The 26,370-nt window shown below is 42.2% G+C and overlaps 1 protein-coding gene and 1 pseudogene across 1 annotated transcript; both read right to left on the bottom strand.

Moving 5' to 3' along the window:
* Window positions 1-1,745: 1,745 nt before the first annotated feature.
* PLET1 (placenta expressed transcript 1) lies at window positions 1,746-12,136 on the bottom strand. The gene is made up of 4 exons (XM_041773002.1): window positions 11,956-12,136; window positions 7,298-7,499; window positions 4,875-4,936; window positions 1,746-2,683 (listed from the first exon to the last, which is right to left on the bottom strand). Exons 1-4 carry the CDS (start codon window positions 12,134-12,136, stop codon window positions 2,442-2,444), a joined length of 687 nt encoding a protein of 228 aa, XP_041628936.1. The 3' UTR covers window positions 1,746-2,441.
* Window positions 12,137-13,521: 1,385 nt separating this feature from the next.
* LOC121499296 lies at window positions 13,522-14,274 on the bottom strand (annotated as a pseudogene).
* Window positions 14,275-26,370: the final 12,096 nt, after the last annotated feature.

Raw genomic sequence — 26,370 nt, 5'->3', positions numbered from 1 at the left:
ATCGAGCCACACTGCCTTACCACCTCTGACTCAACTTTGAGAACTAGGTGTGGATGTGACAGAGAAATCAAAATGGAGACCCACCCACAAGAGGGCTCAGATGCCACCTAGACCAACCCTGTATGGAACAGATGAGAAACTGGGGCAGAAGGTCCCCCTTCTTTTTGAGCATCAGAGCTGGAACTTCACATGTTCCCTGCCTGTGAATCCAATGGCCTTGTGTTACTGCCTCTGTGCTGCATTGTCTGCATTCAGCTCCCCAGATTTCTTTGAGTCTCAAAGTTTCCAGCTTGAGAGTGTTTTTACTGAGGCCCCAATAGTTGTCCCAACTTCTACACTGAACCTGAGATGTAGCCAGGCTGAGCCATGATGTATAAATATGAAGCTTGTCCCTTGCTTTTGGGTCAGGGCTCACTGCAGCTTATCTCAGAGGTGGCAGCAGGGAGTGGGTGTGGAGGAGCACTGCTGGAGCTTGTGTCCATGAGTAACACCTGTACCCTGTCCTTATCATAGGACCCTGGGGGGCAGGTTTTCCTGGGGGATGCTGGGGGTTGCAGAAGCCACGCAGGGGGCCCTACAGGCATCCTGGTTAATGCTGCAGGCTCTGAAGTGGTCACAACCCAGCCTCACCACTTACTGAGCAACTCTGGACAAATGATTTCTCTGTCTCTGCCTGAGTGTCCTCATCTCTAAAACAGCTATATCTTCTAGGATTGTCCTGACAATTAAATGGGATGATGCACTCAAAGCGCTTAGCACAGTGCCTGGCAGTACTGATGTCATAGAAAATGGCAGGGTGAGGAGCTCCAGGAATCTGTCACTCCACCGCAGCAACCTTTAAGCTGGTAAAGACTGTCAGAGTGAACTTTCTCAGTCTAGGATCTAAGAAAAGAAAACTTCCAGCTATTAGAGGAATGCTTAATGAGGAAAGAAGCTGCTAAATTTTGAAATTTGAGAAAATCTGTCAGGTAGCTGGCTTGCTACTGAGATAACAGAAAAGCGATGTCAATGACCACACTCAACAAGGAATGCAGTCTGCACGAAATAGTTGAGAAAAGTCAAGCAACAAGCAGCAGTGTGTCCTGGAGAGGAGGCTGAGCCCGATTGCCAGAACCACCATGTTATAACCTTTAACACATCCAGTTCTTAACAAAAATTAAAGAACCGCATGTAGGAAAGTGTGCCCTATTCACAGGGAAGAAGAAGTTGACAGAACCTGCCCCCAAAGAAGACTTGTTCCTGGATGTTGGCATCCTGGAATTCAGCATAATTATTAAAATAAAACTGTTGCCTGGATCCCTGGGTGGCGCAGCGGTTTGGCGCCTGCCTTTGGCCCAGGGCGCAATCCTGAAGACTCAGGATCGAATCCCACGTCGGGCTCCCGGTGCATGGAGCCTGCTTCTTCCTCTGCCTGTGTCTCTGCCCCCCCCTCTCTCTCTGTGGCTATCATAAATAAATAAAAATTAAAAAAAAATAAAACTGTTGCCTATTACCAGGATATTACTGGAAATCTCACACTTTTCTGTTAGTTTTACATTGTATTATGAGTGCTCTAAATATTTTGCCCATTTCTTAGTGGGAATTACCATTAGGGGAAAAATGACCAGTTTGTACTGAGGAAAAGTAAAATTGGTAAAACTCTACCCTTAGATCTGGCTTTAAAAATATACACTCCCACCATTCTTTTAATTTTTTTAAAGGTTCACATACATGAATAAAATTAGACACCAGGTTGTACTTTAAGTTAGAGTAATCACTCATTAAAGACATACTTGAATTTAACACATTCATTATTCTTGTTTGAAGTATAGCTTATTTGGTACGACATAGGAAATAATGTATTTATACCATAATATTTCCCTATGGTTGGTTGCTCAGACATGGTACATTCCTGTTGTCTAGCCCTTCACATACTACTGGTATGACCAATAACATCAAGGCTAATCATTTTTCCTTCCCTTGTTGGGTGACATGAGACACAGAAGGTCTGTATAGCCTGAGTGGGGTTGGTCAGAAATCTGAGGTCATCTTGAAAGTGAAGAAAGGTTTTTTTTTTTATCCCTCAGAGACTCAGGTGTAGAGGAATATTTGACCGTGAACAAAAGTTTACACTGGCCGTGGAATTGGCTGTCAGCTTGTGATACCGAGAGTCGGAATTCTGGGTTACACCCAGACCAGGTCTAAGTAGTTAACAAAAAGCCTAATTAATGTTCTGAGAGATCCAGTTGAACATCTGTATGCCCTGAGTCCACCAGTGAGTGGACTAGCTACCCTCTCCACCAAGTGACCTCCAGGTCTCTGTTTTGGTCCAAAGCAGTGGCAGTAGAGTTGTACATTTGAGAATGTAGAGTCTTCATTTGCACACCTATCAGAGCACTGGCTTGAGACTGAACGTAGGAGGATGCAGTGGGCGCAGGACCAATTATTCTCCTAGCTTCCTTCTAGGAGAGGAGTTTGCTGGTGAGAAAGACTAGGAGGATCTGAATGGCACTTGTGATGGGGCAGAGGAAGGTTCTGTTGGCCAAGTTGGTTGTTCTTGGGATCGGGTGTGGGGTTGTCTTGGTTGTGGAGATGTGTTCTGTTATTGGGGTTGAGTGTGGGGTTGTTGTTGTAGAGATATGTTTTGTTGTTGGGGTTGGATGTGAGGTTGTCCTGGTTGTTGAGATCTGGGAGGTGGTTGTGCCTGGAAAAAAAAAAAAACACAATGGCATTAGGACCTCTTTTGGAGGGGGAGACACTAGAGAAAGGAGGCTAATCTGACAAAAGGCCAGAGCCAGAAATTCATGAGCAAACTTCAGTCAACACGTCTCAGTGGCCAAGTATATGTAAAAGAGGAGGAAAACTAGGGAGTACAGAATGTCAAGGAAGAAAAAACAAATAAGAAACACTCTCTACCCTTAAGGTCTATACAATCCTATGGGGGGAAGGAGTTTATACAACTACTGAATTTATTGTTGGGTGGGTAGTCTGTCCTCGAATGTCTTCATGTCCTTAATGTTATATTAGATCAATCAGTGCAAATATGATCCAGAATGGCACAGTTTTTTTCCTTACTAATTTCAAAGGTTGCACATAAAGTTGATAAGAACTAGATATCATCCAGACCTGAGGACAGCTACCCCTGCTCTAAAGCAGGTGCATGGAGACCCCATCCAGACCCCTGAATCTCTTTCTATGGTTTCAGAGGCACTGCTTATTGTCCTGTGCAGAGGTCTGACCATCCTTTGGTTTTCTGAGGTTGCCTTGCAGAGAGTTGGAGAGAACCAGGCCAGGGGCTGATCCTGGAAAAACTGAAGCTTTGTTATGATGCCTCCAATAGTATGTGGATCAAAGAGAACTATATGGAAAGAGGAGAGCAAAGTCCCATGATTTGCTCAGGCCCAGGCACTCTACCCTGGTGGGAGGGTGCCTACCAGTTACGAGGCATTGTTTTAACTCATTTAGTGTTTCCCAGGGCAGATGTTTCACCAGTATCCCACTGAGCCACAGAGTCTGAACACAACTCCTTCCTTCCTTACTTTTTTTTTTTTTTTAAACTGGATTTTATTAGTGTGGACCTAAGGAATCCTGATTGGAAACAAACATTTTTTTTTTCTTTCTTAGCATTTACATGAGTATTCATCTTGAAAATGTCCTTCAGGAAGAAAATAACACCCCAGTCTTTTCACAGAGGGAAACCACCAAGGAAGCCATGAAGGCATTCATGTAATAGTTTCCTTAGGCAGAAGCACTTTAAAATTTATTGTTGAAAATAGATATCCCTTGTGACTGTATTTGCAGTGTATGGCCAGCAGGAAGATGGGCAGCATGCTGCACGTATTTCAGTACTGGGGGCTCCCAAGGAAGATCTGTTATCTGGACATTGAGAAAGACCAATGTTTCTTGTTCTTGATTGAACTTTGTATTTAAAAACTTCATTAAGAATGAAAGATTGTTGGGGCACCTGGGTGGCCTAATTGGTTACGTGTCTCCCTTTGGCTCACGTCATGATCTCAGGGTCCTAGGATCGAGTCCTGCTTCAGGCTTCCCTGCTGAGTGGGGAGTCAGCTTCTCTGTCTACCCTTCTGCCCCTATTCCTACACCCCTACTCTCTCTCTCTCCCCCCCAAGTAAATAAATGAATATTTAAAAATGATTGCCTTTATAATTTTGATGTAAGTCTAAGAAAAGTGAGAGGAAAGTGTAAGATGTGGGCTATGAGTCCTAGTTTCTCCATTTACTTTCTTTGTGGTTTCAGACAAATTACCTGTCTTTCCTGGACCTCAGTTTCTTGAATTTGTTTCAGCTCCCTAGAAGGAGGCAAGAGAGAAGGAAGACCACCGAGAAGGGAGGAGAAGGACAAGGAACTTCAGGATAATTGGAAGTTGGGGACGACAACTTATGGAAGGTCAGTAATCCCTTGTGGTAGTGGTGGTGGCCAGAGGCTACTCTGAGAACTAAGGAAAGTATGAGCATTTCTACACTATCAAGGCTTCTTTGTGCAAATCTCCCCCTCTTCCCCTTAAGCCCCTTGGTTAGAGTCTGCTATACCTAGGAAGGCTTTGTGCGAATGGGAATTCTTTGTGAAATTAAAGGGCTGACTCTTTTATCCATCTATGTGGTATTGGACATAACGGCTCCCGAGGCAGCAGGAGTCTCGAGCCACAGGTGGCTGTGAGAATTAGAGGCCCCTGGGAATTGGCAAAAAATCTCGGGAATGGCTTTTGTTTCCTACAAGGTGTAGGATAAAGGGTCGAGCTGTCTTCTGTAGGTCTCAGGTATTAGGAAACTCAACTGACATCTGGATAACACATGATTAGAAGATTCTTCTGGGGCCCTCATCAAGTAATTTTCCAGGCTGACGGAAATGTGTAAATAGGCCACAGAGGAACTTACCTTTTCTTTCTAGTTGCAGAGAAGAAAATGTAGCCACATCATAGAAATTAATAGTGAAGGCTCTGTGGAGGGTAAATCAATGAGAGATAATGGTGAGGCTCTCAGCTGTGGAACTCCCAAGTCTAGCTCCCTTTTCTGCCTTCCCAGAGGATCCCAACCTTAGTGTTCTCTCAAGCATAATCAACAGATCATTGCTGATCTGGTCAATATTGTCTTGACTAAGATCCTCCGTGGTCTTGCTCCAGTCAAGCTCTTGTCCATCACCCACCCCCCACCATCTTCAGCACCTGAACTCCCCACAGCCTGGAATGCACACCTGGTCACTGTTCAAGCCAATTCCACCCATTGTCTCTGGCCTGGTCCCATCTGCCTATATACTCAACAGTGGCCTCTGTGAAGCCATATCTCCCTGTTGTCATTAACCCAGATGGAGCTCCATTAGAGAGACATGCCCCTCAACTGCACTGCCTTGCTGTGAGCCAATCCTGCCACGGCAGGAGGACAGGTTCTATTGTCAGCAATGCCTGATGCATAGGAGGTGCTTAGTGTTCATTAAACAATCTGTACAGCTTGTTGTGCTGTTCTTAGATCAGTGGTTCTGTTATTATTTCAGTCTCTTGTTCATACTTTGAACAGTTGACTAATGAGAATGCTCCAGCCACATGTCAGTCACCGTGCTTGGTGCCGAGGGGACATGGGTGGAGGAGACAGGCAGGGTTCTCACCCTTGTGGCACTTTACCATCTCTTCAGAGAGACAGACTTGAAACAAAACAATCAATAAACAAGTTAAATAATTAGATCCCAATTGTGATATGTGTTATGACAAAGCAGTGGAAGCTATGAGAGTGAAAACAGGAAGCTGGAACTTGACCTGGGTTTTAGGGAATGCTTTCTTGAGGAGTGATGTTCAACATCTGCAATTATTTCCATAGAGGCCCTGCCTACCCAAAACTCACTGTGGAGCCCTGTGGGCAGGAGCCTCTTCACATCCCATTGGGCCCCGCCCCCAGCACAGTGAGCTCCCTGCTCTCTGTTCTCCCATCGTATGTGCTACTCCTCTTTCCTCTTAGGCGTGGGGACCAAACCAGAGAGGCCAGTTTAAGAGAGGTCTGGAGACTGCACTGTGGGTGGGAATGTGCTGTTTCTGTGGCAGGTTGTCACAGTTGGGCCTTTTATCTGTTGTAGCATGGAGTGTGAAGGCTTTAATGAGGTAAGAGAAAGCAAAGTCGTTGCCCTGACTAGTTTTTGCTGGCTTCGAAGAGGCTGCTGTCCTCCTGAGCCTGGAATGTAGCAGCTCCCTTAGATTTCCACTTTCCGAAGTCACTGTGGGCAAAATTACCTCTCTAGGGCCAACTATGTCCAACCAGGCCCCGGGTTTGGCAGGAGAAGGCAGGATGGCTTGATAGCATCATCACCACCAGTGTCCACAGAGACCCAGGGGACATGACCAGGGTACATGGCTTGACCTGCCCTTTCAGTACAAAGCGGCAGTCTGAAAGTGTGAGGGCCTCTCAACATGGACACCTGAAGTAACCTGGATAACATTGCTAGCGGAGAGGAACGTCTTTTTGTTCAAGTGTAATGTAAGCCCCCAGGTGGCTTCACCTCACAATCTGAGCATGTCCATTTTGTATGACACTAGGAAGCCAGTTTTTTTAATTTTATTTTTTTGAAGCCAGTTTTATGACACAATCATCACACTTGGCGTTCCCAAAATGAATCTGTATTTTAAAAAATGATTCTCCAGAATTTGAAGCAAGCAGCATGGCTAGTGACAAAGATCTTTGCTTAATCAAACTTTTGTCAGGCTCTAGAACCTTCTCAAGCCTATCTGTGCACTTGCTTGTAAAATACAGTTTTAGTAGGAACCCTGCTAAGTCAGTTGAGCAAGTACCTTCCACCCTTTACCCCGAATACCTAGTCCTTCCTCCTCTACCACTCCCAGGGAATACCTGAGGGCCCTGGCCTGCTATCTGCAAGAATCCTGTTAGGTCAGTTTAGCCAGAATCCCCCTGATAAGGCCTTAACTGTCTCCTCTCAGTGATTCCCACCCTGCTTCTTGGCTATAATTCCCACTTGCCCACATTGTATTCAGAATTGAGCCTGGTCCTATCCTGAAGTCTCTTTCCCCAAATAAGTTTTGTTTTCATTTGTTTCTTTGCTTGTTTTGCTTTAACCACTGTATAGCTGTGACCAGAGCTTTCTGTCTATGATGAGTCTGCCTGGGGGTTTGTGCATGTGTGTGAACTCCTGTAGGTAGAAGGTAGGACAGAGAATAATGAGGCAGAAAAGGAATTCAGCTACTAAATTCTCCACATCATGTCTAGGGTGTTTTGAGTTGTCCAAGGTCAGTGTAAAACTGCATAAACCCCATCTGCAGTTGTAAAAGCCCAAAGTAAATCACATAGAGATAGATTCTTACTGTAGCGTGATTGTGGTTATGTTCGTGGACTTCGGAGATATCCAGCTTGCTGTGAAGAGCTCGTCACTCGGGTTCTCCAGGTGATACAGGACACTGTTGTTGCAAAGCTCATCTACTTTTTCCCAGAGGCCTAGTGCGTTGTTGTTCGCATCCACTGCTCGCAGGACCACAGAGGTGATGTTGGCATTCACAGGAACCCACACTAGGAGGAAAGGGTAAGGAACCAATCAGCCATCTGTGCAGTCAGATAGGATGAGGATAGTGAAATCAAACATCAGTGTGAAAAAGGAAGTTACCAATAGCGTTGTACATATAGTATCCCATTTTATTTTATTATTTTATTTTATTAAAGATTTTATTTATTCATTAGAGACATACACACACACAGAGGCAGAGACACAGGTAGAGGGAGAAGCAGGCTTCATGCAGGGAGCCCAACGTGGGACTTGATTCTGGGTCTCCAGTATCATGCTCTGGGCATTGTATCCCATTTTAAATGAAGTTGAAGAAAAAAGTCTGGAAGGAAGTATAAGATCTTACTATGGTGATTTCTTGGTAGTGGGATTATCCATTATTTTTATATTCTTCCTTGTGCATTTTTGTGTTCTCCAAATTTTCTGCAGTAAAAGGTAAACAAAAGAAGACATGTGCGCCTGCCCTGGTTTTGTTGTGTCACAGGGGTGAGACCCTGGCTGGCTCTTAACCTCCAGAGCCAGGTTCCTGTCTGCCAGATGAAGGGGACAGCCTGTTCTGCCCTTCTCTCAGGCGGAGTGGAGTATGGGAAGAGGTGGGCTCAATGCATGGGAAAGGATCAAGTGGGCCCCCCGGGAAGTGTGTCATGACATAAGGGGCCAATAGTGCCAAGTCAAAGCTGAGTCCATTTCCTGGTCCCAGAAATACTGATGCCCTTGGCCTCTGTTGTTGAGCATGAGGGAATGGGTGGGGTCTCTGAGCCTCAGTACCTGTCATATAATCCTAGGGCTTCCTGACCTTCCCCAGTCAGGTGAGTCTTCCTGCTGACTTAGCCTAGGGTATGGTCACAGGGACCTCACTCACACTGGCTGATTCCAGTATTCTGATGTGTAACACAGAGGGAACTTCAAGAGGACACTTCATTCAGTCTGTCCATTTCCTTCCTTAGAAGATCCCTTCTGGAAGAATTTCTCAGTGCTAAAGGGTTATTCTCCAGGGCCCTGTCAGCCACCCAAAATTCATTCAAAGACTTCTTTTTACAAAGCAAAGAAAATCGAGCAGGTAGCACAGTAGGATCAGCCAGTTCTAAATAAGAATTTTAGCTCTCCCACTTAGGAGAGGTCATTTCATCCCTCAGCCTTTGTTTCCTTATTGTTCATTACTCACTCCACAAGTGTATATCTAATGCCCACTCTGCAGCAGGTCTGGTCCTAGGTCTGGGGATGATGACATCCCTCATTATAAGGAGATCACACTACCTTATCTTACAGCATTCCTGGGAGGAGCACAGAGAAGAGTGTAAGACTTTAACACATGATGGGTGTCAGATGAATTGTGATCGTTATTTATCTATTTATTTTTTAGCACAAAACATTTCTGTTCTGTTTGTGCCAATCAAGGTAGGCTGAGCCAAACCCCACTGGCCCTGACTTGCCCAGTGAGAAGCTGACAGTTCTAGATGTGTGCACAACGGTGAGATGGATGGTGCTCAGTGGTGCTGTCCTGCAGAGAGCACCAAGTCTGTCAGTCCTCCCACGGGCAAACTCTTGTCTCGCCATTTCTTCTGCTCTCCTTCTTGCCTTCTGGATTCCAGCTTCCTTTTTTCCCTCCTAGGCATCTGTCACTTGGATTTCTGGCCTCTACCTTCTCTCTTCAGGACATAGCCAGATCAGATTCCATGCACAGCACTTCCATCAGGACACAGTACTCTCCAGAACTTTCAAAGTGCCTGTCTTTCAAAAGAATCTAGACATTTCTGCTTTGTTCACTTCTGTTGATTATAGTACCCAACACATGGCTTTTATGACCCTCCTAGCCTGACTGTGCTTTTCGCATTTCTGCTCTAGGGGCAGCCAGCCCTCCTCTGGTTCTGCAGATGTATCTGGCCCACACCAGCCTCTGGCCTTTTTCATGTCTGGAACCCTGCCTTATCACACATTCCATCCCTGCTTGCTCTCCAGGACCCTGCCTATGTTCCACCTCTGGGCCAGTTCAGCCTCCCTTCCTCTCACTCCTGAAACATTTACATTTGTTATTGTAGAGTTGAGTACTTAATTACATTCTATCTGTACTATATACTGTGGCTTCATCCATGTCAATATGTGGCCAGCCAAACACTGGAGACCTGGAAGGCACTAAATAACTATTCACGGATTAATTTAAAAAGTTGTGTGCCCAGTATTATACAATGCCCTTAAAGATGAAGGTTCAAGAAAAAGGCAAGCAGGTTATAGCCATCTTGCCCACGGAGGCAGATGCTTGCCCAGCACAATCTTAATATAAATGTCACTGCGTCACGGGTTTCTTTCACTGATATCAAGACAAACCCAGGGAACCTCTTCTAAGATCCTGCCTGAGCTGCACTTGTGCCATGGAATGTGCCAAACCATTTATGCATGACTTATCAATGTAGACACAAACCCTGAAATTAAAAAAAATTTCAAAATCAAAGAGAAGCAGTTGGTTTCTGTGGGTCTTTACCCAGTCTCTCCAAAAGTCTCGAGTCCCAGTGCTGTCCTGCAATGACACTCGTACGAGGCAATCATGAAGCCTGTTATGTAATATAATCCTAGGTGTGGAGTCTGGCACTTCACATCTCCGTGAGCGTAGGATTTTGACTCTCAAATCACTCACACAGTGATTCAGTTTATCATAGAGCTTTAGCACATTTCTGTTCTGAGATGAAGTCAGATGAAGTTTGGAGAAGTGCCTGGCACGAAGTAGGCATTCAATGAACCAGAGTTGGTCTCCTCCTCCTTTCCCTTTCTCTCTACTCTACCCAACCCTTCTGTAAATGTTTGATTTTCCCCTCACCCAGCATGTTCCCTTTCAAGGGGTCTTATGGATCCTCTCTTGACTGTTCATTCTCCTACCTTGCTACTTTCAGAAGGCCCCCATTCTACATATCTCCCCCACAGCATCTTCACAAGATGGGTTTCTTTTCCTTCCATTTCAACAGCAAAATCCCTCACCTTGTGTTATGTTATCTTACGTCCCAAGTCTGTGATCTCTTTTGTAGCAGTCCCTCTGATGACCCCCAGGTCCTTCTTTGTGTGCGAGGTCACACCTATGCTTTTCTGTCCTCATCTTGAATTATAAGGTTATCCTCCCTGGCTTGGTAGGACAAGATCCACTGCCTGTGGAAGTGGGTGGGATACAGTGACCCAAGTCACAACTGAAGCCCTTAGCGACAGACCCCATGAAGAAAAGAAAGAAGGACAAGCTGGGACAAGTGTGTGAAAGCAGACAATAGTTGTTCTCCTGCCTCAAGTCTGGAATCTATGGTTCATGGGTGTGGACATCACCCTGGTGCTCTAGGAGAACAAGATGACACAGTAATGAGACAGCAGGCTCTGAAGCTAGACAGCCTGGCTGAACAGAGCTGGACAAACTTCAGCTGTTACTTAGGTTCAGATATTAACAATGCTACCCACTATGGCCTGGGTAGAACTTTAACTCCCTTATGCTGCAGTTCTCATCTGAGAAAACAATAGCATTTACCCAGAGAACAGCATCCAGCATGTAGTAAGGGTCTCAGCTCCCATTACCATAAGTGAGGGGCATAGAGTATCTATGGGCCAGGTATCTGAAACTAGACAGCTCTGGTTCATATCCCAGCTCCATCCTGTAAGGAACTCTGTGACCTGAGCAAGTGACTAGCACTTCTACCTCTGTTTTCTCATCTGTGAAACCGGAATAACCATGGTATGTTATCTGCCTAACAGGTTATCACGAGATCTAAATGCATGAATACATGTAATCATATTAAATGTTATTATGAAAGTAATCAGAAAGCACCTGTCTTGACTTACAGGTGTGGCTGATCCCAAATGGGATATTCGTAAAATGTTCCGAGGCACTTCGAAGAAAAGCCTTGGATTGGGAAGAAAAGACCGAGATTTAGGAGCTAGCTCTGCCCCTTATTAGCAGGGGAACCCTGAGCTGCCACCTAACTTCTCTCAGCTGCAAGGCTGCTCATAAACAAGATGCGAGAGGAACACTTTCCCTCCCTAGCTCACTAGAGTTTCCACCCACACACTAAAGGCAAACAGTGCCTCCCCGTGTTGTGCAACATACCATCATCCATGGTGGCATTGTTTTATCACATAGATGTGAACAGACCACACACTTTGGTGGACTTATTATCCCTGAAAACAATAAAAATGCCCACTTTATTTAAGTGTGAGAATTGCCGCAGGTGTGCTCTTACTGGGGCTCAGTTAACCTGGGTATCAGGACTTAATGACTCCCAGCTCAGATTTGCACAGAGAACAGAGCAGAAACAGTTCCACCCAGCCAACTCTCTCACACATATTCCCTTTCTTTGTTTCTATCTCCATTTCCCATCTGGGTCAAAAACATATGTTTTGTATGATTGAGAGCAGGAGTGGAGGGGGAGTGCTCTGAAATTCTAGTTAACTCCCCTCAGAAGACAAAGGACAACAAAGAGAATGGCTTCTCCTCACCTGTGTAGTTTGTGTTGCTTTCGTAGACATCTGAATTGGCCATGATGCCTTGGCCAGTGGTGGTGACCTCACTGAAGAGCATGCAGCTGTCAACGTCATCTGCAGAGCTGGCCGAAGAACACAACAGTCCGAAGCATAGAAACAGCCTGAGTGGAAGCAGCGTGGAGCTAAGGACTGCCATGGTCTTGACCTGTTTGGAAACTGCTGGGCCCGGTACTGGGTAATACCTGTGACTCTGCAGCTGTTTATATGCTCCAGGGCTGGAGCGTCTGTGTGAAGTCATATATGCAAATCTCCTTCCCACTCCTCCCTAAAATGAACTGGTGTCTGGAATTTGGCGCAGGATATCACCCAGGAGTGAATCTCATGGTACTCGTCAGCATGACCCTTTACAATTCCAGTTTTGCTCAAGAAGGGGAAGGTACTGATCATGGTTCTATTTTGCATCTCATTCATCTCAGCATCTGCTATTTGAAGAAAGCTGTTGAGAAAAGGCTTAGTGCTGGCAAAGTGAAATTCAGAGTTGAGTAATCACATACTTGGCCCATTTAGAAGCACCACACTACTCCCTGTAGGGAATTTAGGCATAAAAGCTCTATTTTCTTGGAATATTACATATCCTTTTCTATCTCTCCTTTATTGAACATGTTTCCAATCCCAGTTTCTTTTGTGACTAGCATAAAATGTAGGAAGACTGTGCCTTTGGATTTACATTTATTTTTTGGAAATAAACAGCTTTGATCCACCTTGCTCTTGACACATTCTTCCATAGCACCATAGTACAAGGAAACTACTTAAAGAATTAGAAAATATGTTTTCTTGTATCTCTCCTCTGATTTTTATGATTTACTCACTAATCCTGTAGTATTATGTGAGTAGAAAGGAAACCAAAACAATGGAGAATTGAATCAAGATGATATTTATAAATGTTTCTTCAAGAGAAGCACATACAGAATGGTAGAACAAGGACCTCTGAAAAATCTCCTCCTCCAGAAAAGCAATGAGAACAAAAACAGTCAAATTAAACTTTTTCAGAACTCTGGAAATTAAGCAAAGGTTTACAAAAATCTGACAAGCATTTTTTAAAGAAAAATGGCTGAATCTCATTGAACACAATGAGCATGGTGGCATTGTAACTTGGCTTATTTACACCCCTCTCACTACACCTCTGCACTAGCCTTAGAAACCAGCAGCCTTGCCACCATGGGAGCCATGCAGACTGGCAAACTAGCAGCCAAGGGAAGGGGTCAGAATGGGCTTGGAGCGCTCCAAAAAGCCTCATTTCCAGAGGATTGTCACTATGTGACGTGTCTGGAAATTGCCTATAAATCTGAATTCTCAGGTTTTATTAGCTGACTACCAAGTGGACTCAGCAGAGCCTTCAGTGCCCCACACATGGTAAAGAAGATAGACTTCTTTAGAATTATTATTATTTTTTTCATGGTGGGTGCCTGGTTTATTCAACTCTCAGAGCTCCATCCCTGGCCAACGAACAGAAGTAAATAGCTAGGAGCTGTGGGGCCCAAACAGAGCGGGGCTGTGCAGTTATCAGGAGATAAAAGGAGCTCAGCTAAGTAGCCAGAGCAGCATCAGGGCCAGGCGGAGCAGGAAAGGCCCAAGCACACAGTGCCCAGCCTCACTCATGGCCCCAGCATAGAACCTTGCCACTTCCTCGTTGGGGTTGCCCTGGGCCGGGTCGAACCACATCTGGATGCAGCGGCCACTCCCTCAGGTGTAGTTGCTGACTTTGTAGGAGTGACTCCAGATTTCACTGCACAGAGCCGTAGATGTGGGGAAGTAGAAATGGAAGGGATGGCAGGAAGCTCTCTCTGGATACTGGTTATACCCTGAGGTCCAGGTCCAGCCCTTTTGCCAGTTGCTCTTGCTGGTGTAGGAGGTGCGGCAGTCCTGCCACCATTGCTCACAGTCCTCTCTGCACAGGGGCATGTGCAGGATGTGCTCCTTGTGCCAGCCCTGGGTTCACCTCCTGAATCCAGAGCCCCAGGTTGGGGGAACACTCATATAGGCAGGTGTCCTGGATGAAGTCCTTTTTGCAGGCATTGATTTGCAATGGTTCCAGTTGAATCTGTACAGGTAGGAAATATCCTTATGGGCTTCCTGGCTGGTGTTGGTGAAGCAGCAGGAATTCTTCTTCCAGGGGCTGCACTGCTTATGCAGCTTGTCCTCTGGGCTTGGCTTTTCCTTGTGGTGCTTGGTGTCCATACAGACATTGAGAAGCTCAGTTCTGGGCCACGCTGTCCGTACTGCGGCCACCCCCACCAGAAGGAACAGCATCTGCGTTGTCACCAGCTGGGCCATGTCAGTCTCTGAAAGAAGAGCTGTGGTCTGGGAGAGGAAGTGGTTTCTGGTCTGGCTCAAGCTTCTGCTCCACTCTATAGTTCCTCTTGCCCTCCTCCAGGGCACAGCTGAGGTTTAGTGGCTTGAATCCTGTGACAGGCAGGGAGGGTTAAGGCCTCAGAAGACTTCAGCAGGTGAAGGACCATCAGACCCCCTCAGGCCTCTCTTCTGGCTTTATCCTTTAGAATTAATTTATAAAAGTCAGTAAACAGACAATAGCAGCAGCAGCAGCAGCCGCCGCAGCAAACAATAATAACCAACAGAAACTACAATAAAACCTGGGAAGGAGAGGTATTGCACATCCAGAATGACTACATTATATTTTTTAAATGTCCAGTTTCAACAAAAGATTACAAGACATGCAAAGGAACAGGAAACTATGGTCAGTACACAGGAAAACCTCCCAATGAATAGGAATTGTCCTCAAGGAAAACTGGATATTAGACCTAGTAGACAAAGATGTTATCTCAAATATTATAAATATATTCAAAGAAGTAAAAGAAAGCAGTTCTAAAGAGTAAAAAGAAAGTATGAGAATAATGTTTCACCCAATAAAGAATATTAATGAAGAGATAAAAATGATTTAAAAAAAAACAAATAGAAATTCTACTGTGGAAAAGTATGATGACTAAAATGAAAATTTCAGTAGAAGGGCTTAACAAAAGATTTTAGCCAGCAAGAGAAAGTATCAGGAAACTTGAAGATTTTCAATAAAAATATAGAATAGGGATCCCTGGGTGGCGCAGCGGTTTAGCGCCTGCCTTTGGCCCAGGGCGCGATCCTGGAGACCTGGGATCGAATCCCACGTCGGGCTCCCGGTGCATGGAGCCTGCTTCTCCCTCTGCCTGTGTCTCTGCCTCTCTCTCTCTCTCTCTGTGACTATCATAAATAAATAAAAATAAAAAAAAAATTTAAAAAAAAATATATAGAATAAATTTATCAAAAGAAATGTAAGACTTGTATACTGAAAACTATGACACAGGACCCAAAATAGCCAAAATGGTCTTGAAAAAACAATAACAACAAAGTTGGAAGGCTCACACTGACTGAAATTTCAGAACTTACTACTAAGCTGTAATAATCAAGATAACATGGTACTGGTGTAAGGATAGACACATATAAATCAATGGACTAGAGTGAAGAGTCCAGAAATAAACTCATACATTTAGAATTAATTGATTTTTTTGACAAGGCTGCCAAGACAGTTTGATGAGGGGTGGGGGGAAGAATAGTCTTTTCAACAAATGGTGCTGGAAAAACTGGATATCCACGTGCAGAGAAATGAAATTGAACCCCCAAATCATACCATGTAGAAAATTAACTCAAGGTGGGGTCAAAAACCTAAATGTAAGAGCTTAAACTATAAAACTCAGGGGGAAAAAACAGGTATAAACTTTTCATGTCCTTGGATTAGGCAACAGTTTAATAGATAGAATGCCTTAAAAAAAAAAAAAAAAAAAAGAATGCCTGAAGTACAAGCAGCCAAAGAAAAAATAGGTAAATTGGATCTCATCAAAACTAAAGCTTTCATTCTTCAAAGAATGCTATCAAGAAATTAAAAAGACTACCCAAATAATGGGAGAAAATGTTTGCAAATATCTGTCTGATAAGGGCCTACTACCCAGAATATATAAAGAACACTTACGATTCTTTTTTTTTAACACTTACAATTCAACAATAAAAAGACAAGTATCATAATTTAAAAATGGGCAATGAATACTTTCTCCAAATAAGATAAATACAAAAGATGCTCAGCATTATTAGTTATTAGGAAAATGCAAATAAAACCTCAAAGAGAATACCACTTCACAGCCACTAGGATGGCTAATTGACAGATAATAAGTATTGGTAAGGATTTAGAAAATTTGTAACCTTCATGCATTGCTGGTGGGAAGGTAGCCAGTTTGGAAAACAGTTTGGCAATCCTTCAAAAAATTAAACATAGAATTACTATTATAGGAACCAGCAACTCCACTCCTAGGTATATACTCAAGAGAATTGAAAATGTATGTCTGCACAAAAACTTGTACATAAATGTTTATAGGAGCATTATTCCTAAAGCCAATAGGTGGAAACAACCCAAGTATCCATTAATTCTTGAATGGATACAAAATTATGATATATCCAACAATGGACTTCTATTCAGCTATAAAAAGGAACAAAGTATTGATAGATGCTACAACATGGATAAGCCTTGAAAACGTTACACTAAGTGAAAGAAGCTAGATACAAAGGATCACAAATGGTATGAAAGCACTTATATGAAATATCCAGAAGAGGCAAACTGACAGAGACCAAGTATTTTCCAGGGATGGGTGTACGTGTGTGTGTGTACATGCACGCACATGTGTGCAGATTTGTGGTTTCTTTTTGGGTTGATGGAAGTGCTCTGGAATTAGATAGTTGTGACAGTTCATAATTGTGTGACTATACTAAAAACCACTAAACAATTTTATGGTATGGGAATACATCTGAGTAAAAGTTTTTACTTATATACTATTATATGTAAGCAAGTTGGGGGGTAGTAAAAAGAATGCAGCAAAACTTTAATATTAGATCCTGTTTAATTTGGGAGAGTTTTAACCTATCCGGCTTTTAGTTTCCACCTCTGAAAATTGGGGCATTAATACCAATCTTACATATTTTTATGTATGTTCAATGAGAAATCCATGTAAACTGTTTTGGAGGATGAGATGGGTCTGGCACATAGTAGCTGTATAACACATGTTCACATGTTGATTTGTTCCCTCCCTTCTGACTTTCCTTCCTTCTTTCACACCAGATTAAGGCAGTAGGTCAGAAAAAGAGCTGTTGATATGGACATCACAGTGTAAACCTCCTTGTGAACTGGGGGCAGAGGATTGGGACAGAAGAGAAAAGTGATAAAGCAGAATTGTTCCATTCATTTACTGCGTTGTGGAGCTCAGCCCTAAAGATGGCCCATATGGACTCACCAACGTTGCTTCTGGGAGGAGGGAGCTGCCTGTTGGCTGCAGGGACATATGTTGACAAAACAAAATTAATCTTTGATTCCTTCCAGAAAGGACTTCAGTTTTCTTGAGAATAGGAGACCACAAGAAAACTAGTTTAAAAAAACAAACAAACATGTATTTGGACTTTGAAATATTCCTCTACATGTTTCTCTCTAATTTTGGACTCTAGTTCCTGGAAATTCACACTCTTTGAAAACTGCATAGGTGATTCTAGGACAGTGCTTTTAAATCTTGAATGTGCATTCAAATCATGTGGAGCATCTTGCAAACATGCAGTTTCTGATTATTTTGATTCAGTGGGACCAATGTGGGGCCTGAGACTTCTCATTTATAACAGGATCCCAGAGGATACTAAGATGTAGCTAATCCCTGGAGCTCACCTTGCAAAGCTCACCTTGATCTGAGTAAACCAGGTTGGGACTGAATGTCAGGCTAGTTACTAAAGTCAGAAAAGTTGGGCTCTGTGACTGTGCTGGGTACTCCGAAGTTTCCAGTTGGCCTAGAGCTTGTATGCTGAGACTTCATGACGCAGAAAGTGGTGGGCACTTCCATATCTCTGTCTCTCTAGGAAGTACAGCTTTCAGACAGCAGAGAGCAGCTGGTCTTCCTAAGGTTGGAGTCTAAAGAGAAGTTCCCTGAAATTCCCCAGGAGCAACCACTGGTGAATGCAGGGATCAGGAACCTGAGGCACCGTGGCTGGTTTTTGATCTAATCTCCCAAGTGTGTCAGAGGTGAGGGATGCAGCTTTGCCACAGGTTTTAGAGTCACAGAAGCCCCCATTTGAATCCTGCCCCTCATGTCGTGACCTTGGACTGTATTTAACCTGTTCTGAACCTCAATTCTTTAAGTCATATTATGGAGTTAACAATACAAACCTTGCAAGATTGTCTTAATGTCTCAAGGTTTTTTTTTTTTTTTTTTTTTTTTAGATTGTATCAAAGTTTAAGAGAGAACAAAGGTTACATGCCTGCCATCGTCTGCCTTCAGTAAATGGTGGTTCTTAGCAACCCCGGGCAGAGCAGGGTGCAAATCTAAGAGAAGGGGCCTCCAGGGAGAGGGAGAGGGCTGGAGAATGTTTACAGCATCTCCTTTGTCCATGGTGGATGCTTACGACAACACGTTGACTTTGGGACTAATTGGGTTGTACTCTTTGCTTTTTTATACTTTTAATTTTTTATTATTATTTTTAAAATATTTTATTTACTTATTCATGAGAAAAACACACACACACACACACACACACAGAGAGAGAGAGAGAGAGAGAGAGAGAGAGAGAGGCAGAGACACAGGCAGAGGGAGAAGCAGGCTCCATGCAGGGAGCCTGACATGGGACTCAATCTCAGGTCTCCAGGATCAGGCTCTGGGCTGAAGGCGGTGCTAAACCACTGAACCATCTGGGCTGCCCCTCTTTGCTTTTTTAGATCAGGGTGTTGGGTATTGCGCTTTTGAGGATTCCATAGGGTGGATCCTTATGCGTTAGAGGACAATCAGGCAGCCAGCAGTTTAGAAGATATAGCTCATCTTTTTCATTCTCCAAGGCTTACAAATTCTCAGGGAGATAACACACTATTGTATATGACATTAAGAATTTTCAAACTGTGGGTGACAGGCACTGAGGGGGGCACTTGATGGGATGAGTACTGGGTGTTTGCTATATATTGGCAAGTTGAACTCCAATAAAAAAATAAAAAAAGAATTTTCAAACTGAACTGGCTCTAAGAGGTCACTTTATTTTATTTTCTAAAGATTTTATTTATTCGTGAAAGACAGAGAGAGAGAGAGAGGCAAAGACACAGGCAGAGGGAGGAGAAGCAGGCTCCCTGTAGGGAGCCTGATGTGGGACTCAATCCCAGGACCCCGGGATCATGACTTGAGCCAAAGGCAGATGCTCAGCCACTGAGCCACCCAGGCATCCCTAAGAGATCACTTTAATCAAACTTCCTCATTTATGTCTGAGAAAACTGAATACAGAAAGGTGAAACTTTCCTAAGGCTATAGCCATACTTAGTGCCAGTGTCAGGGCTGAGACCACACTGCCCACCTCTTCGCTCCAGCCAGGTGTTTTCTTCACTGTACAGTTTTACTACTGATTACATGCCTGCACCTACTTAGCATTTGAGATTCAGATGGACCAAAGTCAATGTATAATACATTTTAATTTTAATATTTATTACATTATAATAATTAAAAACATTACCTAATTTTAATTTTAATAGTAAATTAACATTAATAGGCATGTGTACTTTGTGATATATTTGGGACTCTTACTAGTCTATTTGCATTTTATAGAACTATAGAGATAAATGTACTCTTGCCATAATTAATTGTTATCTTTCCTCGAGACATTTGTTGGTTACATTGGTAGCTTCATTTAGTCCTAAATTGTGTCGGTGGCACAGTTGGGTTAGCACAGTGCTTTACCCACATTGTCTCATTTGCATCTTTGATCAGGAGACTAGGATTGGGGGGCACTAAGTCAACTGTCTAATGTCACACAGCTTTAGGGGAAAATACCCCTGCCTTATAGTCATTCATTGTGACTCCAGGCTGATGACAGTTCTTTTGTTTTCATGGAATAGGAGGATGAGAACAAAATGGTGAGATTTTGAAAGAGAATATAAAAATTTATCAATTTAAGGGCTCGCCTTTTCTTCCAACATTATAGTTTTCTGACATTTTGTTATTAAAATATCCTTTCTGTTGTGAAATTATGGTCATTGTAGATTGTAGGTTGTAAATCCCTCCTTTCATCTGTTTGTTTTTTTTAAATGTCCTTATTTGGCAAAATTAAAAATTGATACACTTTCTAGGTCCCTGCTGTCCAAAATCTGGAGACCAGGGATCTACAAAGATTTACTTTGTGTAGGAACATCCAGAAATGCCTTGTGTTACTGTGGCAAGAAGTAGGGATTACTGGCATTTAAGTAGGAGCTGGTGTTCAAAGACCTCTTTTTCAATAAGTGTGATATTGAATCTTTTTTTTTGTTGTTGTTGTTCTCTAATTAGGTTTCCAGAACTTACATACAACTGAATGTATATACCCTTTGACCACCGTCTTCCTTTTTCTTCTACCTCTGAGACCCTGGGAAACATCATTCTAATGTCTGCTACTATTTTTTTTAAGATTTTATTTGAAAAAATAAAGATTTTATTTATTCATGAGAGACACAGAGAGAAAGAGAGAGGCAGAGACACAGGCAGAGGGAGAAGCAGGCTCCATGTAGGGAGCCCGACATGGGACTCAATCCCGGGTCTTCAGGATCACACCCTGGACTGAAGGTGGTGCTAAACTGCTGAGCCACTGGGGCTGCCCTGTCTGCTACTATTAATTCAACTCTTATTTTTATATTTAGATTCCACATATAAGTGAGATCATGAAGTCTTTATTTTTCTGTGGGTGGCTTATTTCATTTAGCATAATGTCCTCTAATTTTATTCATGTCACAAATGGCAGGATTTCCATCCTTTTTATTTTTTTATTTTTTTTATTATTATTTTTTTTAATGGATAGATTTTATTTTATTTTATTTTTTTATTTTATTTATGATAGTCACACAGAGAGAAAGAGAGAGGCAGAGACACAGGCAGACGGAGAAGCAGGCTCCATGCACCGGGAGCCCGATGTGGGATTCGATCCCGGGTCTCCAGGATCACGCCCTGGGCCAAAGGCAGGCGCCAAACCGCTGCGCCACCCAGGGATCCCATTTCCATCCTTTTTAAGGGCTGAATAATATTTCAGTGTTTGTCTATGTATGAGTATATGTGTATATATATACACATGAAATCCATATATTCATATGTATGTGTATATATCACCATTTCTTTACCTATTTATCCATTTCTTTATCCATTTTGCTGTTTCCCTATCTTGGTGACTCTGAATAATGAACATGGGAGTTCAGATATCTCAAGGAAAGTGATTTTATTTCCTTTGGATGTATACTCAGAAGTGGGATTGCTGGATCATTTGATAGCCATATTTTTAGTGTTTTTGACAAACCTCCACATTGTCTCCTAATGGCTGTGTCAGTTTACCATTAGCATACATTTATTTATTTACTGACAAACCTCCATGTTGTTTCTCCTGATGATTGTGTTGTTTACCATTAATATTTATTTATTTATTTATTTATTTATTTATTTATTTAAAGGTTGGGGAGGAGCAGAGGGAGAGGGACAAGCAGACTCCATGCTGAGCACAGAGCCTGATGTAGGGCTTGATCCCTCAACCCCTTGAGATCATGAAATCAAGAGTTGGATGCTTAACCAGTGAGCCACCCAGGTGCCCCATCATTAACTTTTAAATGTTGCCAGGAGGTATTTTCTTTTTTCTTTCTTGTATTGAAGTGTAATTAATGGACAGTGTTATATTAATTTCAGGTGTACAATATAACAATTCAGCAATTCTGTATATTACTGAGTAGTCATAAGGGAGTTGAACCTTTTAAACTCCTCCTTCTAACATTAGCATTTGTAGTCACTCCAAAAATCCAAAATCAGTTACATTCATTTTTAGGCAGAAAAAGAAGTGTCGAGGATCCTCAGCATCTGGTCATAGAGTGGGTTGGTGGGTGAGGAAGTGAAATGAGACAAGAGAAGTCAGGGATCAGTGCTTCCCAATCCCCAAACAGAAGAGGAAGTGGAACAGGGATCCCCAGCAGAGGGAGGAGGTGTGTTTGGACAGCCCCTTCACTGCCCAGCTAGTGGGAGTTCCTCCCTGGAGAGACAAGAGCTCTCTTCCTGAGAGGAAGTATCCTGCCAGGTGCCCTGGTCAGAAATCCCTGGAGACAAATGGCTTTCCTTAGTTCCTCTTAGCTACACTTTGGCACATCTTTGGAGGCTCTGGCATTTTACCAAGAAATTCAAATGCATTTTCCTGACTGTTTAACTGGACAGTTTAATTGTGAAAACATACGGGACACTTTAATCAGTGGGACATGAGCTGAACTCCCAGAAGGGGCAATGGACCAGTGTGGTGGGTGAACTGACAGGATGCAGCAGAGGCAGCTCTCCAGGGGCAAAGTCACTACTTATGGGAATCCCCTTACATCCAGTTCTTTAAAAGAATATTGATTTTCTATTATCCTACTTTGTTCATGTAGGATTTAAGGTAACTTACAGAAATGCCTCTGCCTTTGCCTCGTGTCATGGTCCTGTGGTCCTGGGGTCTCGGGGTCCTGGGATGGAGCCCCACATCAGGCTCCCCACTCCATGGGGGCCCGCTTCTCCCTCTCCCTCTGCCTGCTGCTTCCCCTGCTTGTGCTCTCTCTCTCTCTCTGTGTCAAATAAATAAATAAAATCTTTAAAAAGAAAATAATTGTTTCATTATTTGAGTCATAGAAACATCTTTTAATTCATTTAATTCCCTTAGATGCTATTGACTTCTGCCATTAATCATGAACAGTGATTTTTTTTTCCTTTTGGTATTGATTTGATAGAATGCACTAGCATTTAAATATCACTACTGTATACTATGGTGTCTTATCTTTTCTAAAAACCAAACAAATGAACCTCCTGATAACAAATAGGCTCTATTTCTAGCCTTGTATACAAATATAATTTTGTCACTTATGTAATTTGTTGATACATTAATTTCAGAGTTCTTTGTAGCCCTGTTTCCTGAGACTTTGAGAAATTCCAGCTTACTAAAGAATATGTCTTTCAGTTGAGAATTATCACTTCAAAGATTTTTTAAAAAATAACATGTAAAGGCTATTTTTTAAACTTTTTTTAGTTTTTTATTTTTATTTTTAAAAAATATTTTGTTTATTTATTTATGAGAGACACAGGCAGAGAGAGAAGCAGGCTCATGCAGGGACCCCAACGTGGGACTCGATCCAGGGTCTCCAGGATCATACCCTGGGCCAAAGGCAGGCACTAAAGCACTGAGCCACTCAGGCTGCCCTAAACTTTTTTTAAATAAAAGTTTTATTGTATAAAAATAGAACTACCATGTACACAGGGAAAAGAGCACAAAAATTTAACTGATACAGAACAACTGAAAGTCACAATTATCCAATGTTGTTTGTAATTACTTTTCAATTTCTTAAACAGCTCCCCTCAACTTGTTTTATTTATTTATTTATTTTTTTAGTATTCTTGCCAATTTTTCAGTTGAAACAGCATCAAGTTTTCAAAAAATTAAGAGCCTCAGGGAAGGGACCAGCTTTCAAGATAACAAAAGTGACACTGAGAGTCTCTTCCTAACAGGGACCAATTCTATATAAAAATTTCTTAAGAGTAACTATTGAGTCTTGTGGACTCAATAGTCTTGTGGAATAGTCTATGTATCTCAGAGACCATCAGGGATGAATTAGAACACTGACATAAATGGTCCAGTTTGGAGAGAGGACAAACAAAATAGCTGCATTTCCTTGTCAGATGAACTCATGCAAGGAAACCAGGGAGAAGCTCAGAAAATATAGGCAATGGCTGCTCAAAAAGAATTAGGAAGGCATTCTAAATGCCACATATTGTTAACAGTGTGCAAGTTAATGCAATCAGAGGGAGAAAACAGGAAACTTTTTAATAATAGCTGGGTATAGGTCTTGAGAATTCAAGAAAACAATCAATAGTAGACAGAGGAGCCAAAAGTCTCCTCAGTTGACGGTTAGGACCTAGATAGTCTTCCTAATGGCTCCAAATAGTCAAGGAAATCTATTGTTGCCAAAAGCATCAAAGCAATTCTGATTTTTAAAAAGCCAGACAGAATTTTCTGCTTCTCCTCCAAGATCGATTACCTTTGAAGGCAAAACACACCAGGAAGCAAGACAAAAACAAAAAACCAAAAAACAAACCCAACCACCAAACCCACAGAAACAAACAAAACCCCCCATTGATTCTAAAGAGAAGCCGTTTTTTACTCACATTTCCAATTAGAGTAACAATACTTTTGCTTTTTTTCTATATATGAACAATCCTAGGACATTCCCCTGAAAAGTAGATGTGTAAAGGCTATTTTTAAGTGATCATTGAAATTCAAACAAAACAGGACACCTGGGTGGCTCAGTGGTTGAGCATCTGCCTTGGGCTCAGGGTGTGATTCTGTGATCCTGAGATCTGGGATTGAGGCCCTCATTGGGCTCCTGTAGGGAGTCTGCTTCTCCCTCTGCCTGTGTCTGCCTCTCTCTGTGTGTGTCTCTCATTAATAAATAAATAAATCTTAAAAAAAAAAAGTCTTGAAATTCAAACATAAAATCTAAAAATTCTAATGGAACTTGTGGATCCTAAGAATACACTAGATGCCATTGGGAGATATACTTATTTATTTAAATTATTTATAATGTGTTGATTATTAATAACCAATATCATATTTTAAGAACTGATACAAATATTACTGTTTTATTTTTTGGCACCAATAAAATTATATAAAAGGTAATATGTTAACTTTTTTATGAATACATTTTTGGGTATGCACAATATATATTCTCCAAGCCAGAGATTTTGATCCAGCTGGTGTACAGTAGGGTCAGATATCTGCATTTTGAAAGTTCTGTAGGATTGAGAAGTGCTCTGCTGGATGGTGGAGAAAACAAAAATAAATCAGATATCAGGGCCTGGTAAGAAGTAATTAAAAAAAAAAAGATTTATTTATTTATTTTGAGCAGGAGACAGCGTGTGCACATGTGTGCAAGCAGGAGGAAGGGAGAGAGGAAGACACTCAAGACTCCCTACTGAGCCTCAATCCCAGGATACTGAGATCATCCCAAGCTGAAACCAAGAGTTGGATGCTTAACTGACAGAGCCAGCCAGGTGCCCCAGAAGTGACTATTTTTGAGCTCTCTTGAGACTTAACTTCGTGAGATAGTTTCTTTCTAACTGTTGTATTGAATTCTCACGACAATCCTGAGCAAGGAAACTTCACCTCCATTTTATAGAAACTAAGATTTGGCAATATTAAGTGAATTGACCAGAAGCTAGTAAGTAAAGGAGCTGAGATATAAAAATATTTATGTCTACACTATCTTGTTACAAAAAATGATTTGGGACTATGAGCAGGGATTTGAACCCAGGCCTTTGTTTTGGCTGTGTGTGGGTTCCCGCCAGCCTATGACATCTCACTATGAAAGATTCTATAAGCAAAAAGTGATTTGGTTCAGGCGTAATAGGAACATTGCCTTGATCTTCTGAAATTGATGCTCTGGTGCTTTTATTTTATAAGAAATTCTCAGGAACTCTCATATTTATTAACTATGAGTAATAAGGGTGCTCTTTTATTGTAGGTAGAACTATGCTTTCCAGCTGTTTTACTTTGAGGGAATAAGTACTATCATTTTTATTTGCTTACTCCAGAACAATAGTTGCCACCTGGGGGGTGATTTTGCCATCTAGGGGCATTTGGTCATGTCTGGAGGCATTTTTGCTTGTCACAGCTGATGGTGGTGGGATTGCTACTTACATCTAGTGAGTAGAAGCTAGGGGTGCTGCAAAATACCTGTGATGCACAAGACAGCCACCACGATAAAGAATTATTCAGCCCCAGATGCCAGTAGTGGTGAGGTCGTGAAACCCTGCTCTAGAGGAAAGGAATTATCTGGTATGTAGAATATTAATGGTTTTAATAATAACAAATAGATGCTATTTATTAAACATCCATGGTGTTCCTGGAATCACTTCCAAAGGAACCTTAAAAATGATTTCTAACCTCAGAAAGCTTCTACACCAATGGGAAATCAAGAGAGTTCTGAGAATTTGAACTTCTATCAAAAGGGAAAAATCAGGGGCTCCTGGGTGGCTCAGTCAGTTGGGCATTCACCTCTTGATCTCAGCTGAGGTCTTGATCTCGTGGGTTCATGCCCACTCTGGGCATGGAGTCTACTTAAAAAAAAATAAAAAAAATTTTTTTTTTGTAAAGGGAAAAATCATAGTCCATACAATGAGAAGGAGGGAAGATGCCCCTTCTGTGTGGGCAGGTAAGAGCAGGATCTCTGAAGTCAAGAAGAAGGATCTGTGTTGTGTATCTGCTTCTCTGTTGGTTATCCAAATGATCTCAAACCAATATATTGAACTTCTCTATTCTCTGGTTTATAAAATGGGGATAATGGTAGTACTTATTATAAGGTTG

This window comes from Vulpes lagopus, chromosome 10 (genome assembly GCF_018345385.1).
Source record: "Vulpes lagopus strain Blue_001 chromosome 10, ASM1834538v1, whole genome shotgun sequence".
Taxonomy (NCBI): domain Eukaryota; kingdom Metazoa; phylum Chordata; class Mammalia; order Carnivora; family Canidae; genus Vulpes; species Vulpes lagopus.
This window is presented reverse-complemented; position numbering and strand designations above follow the sequence as displayed.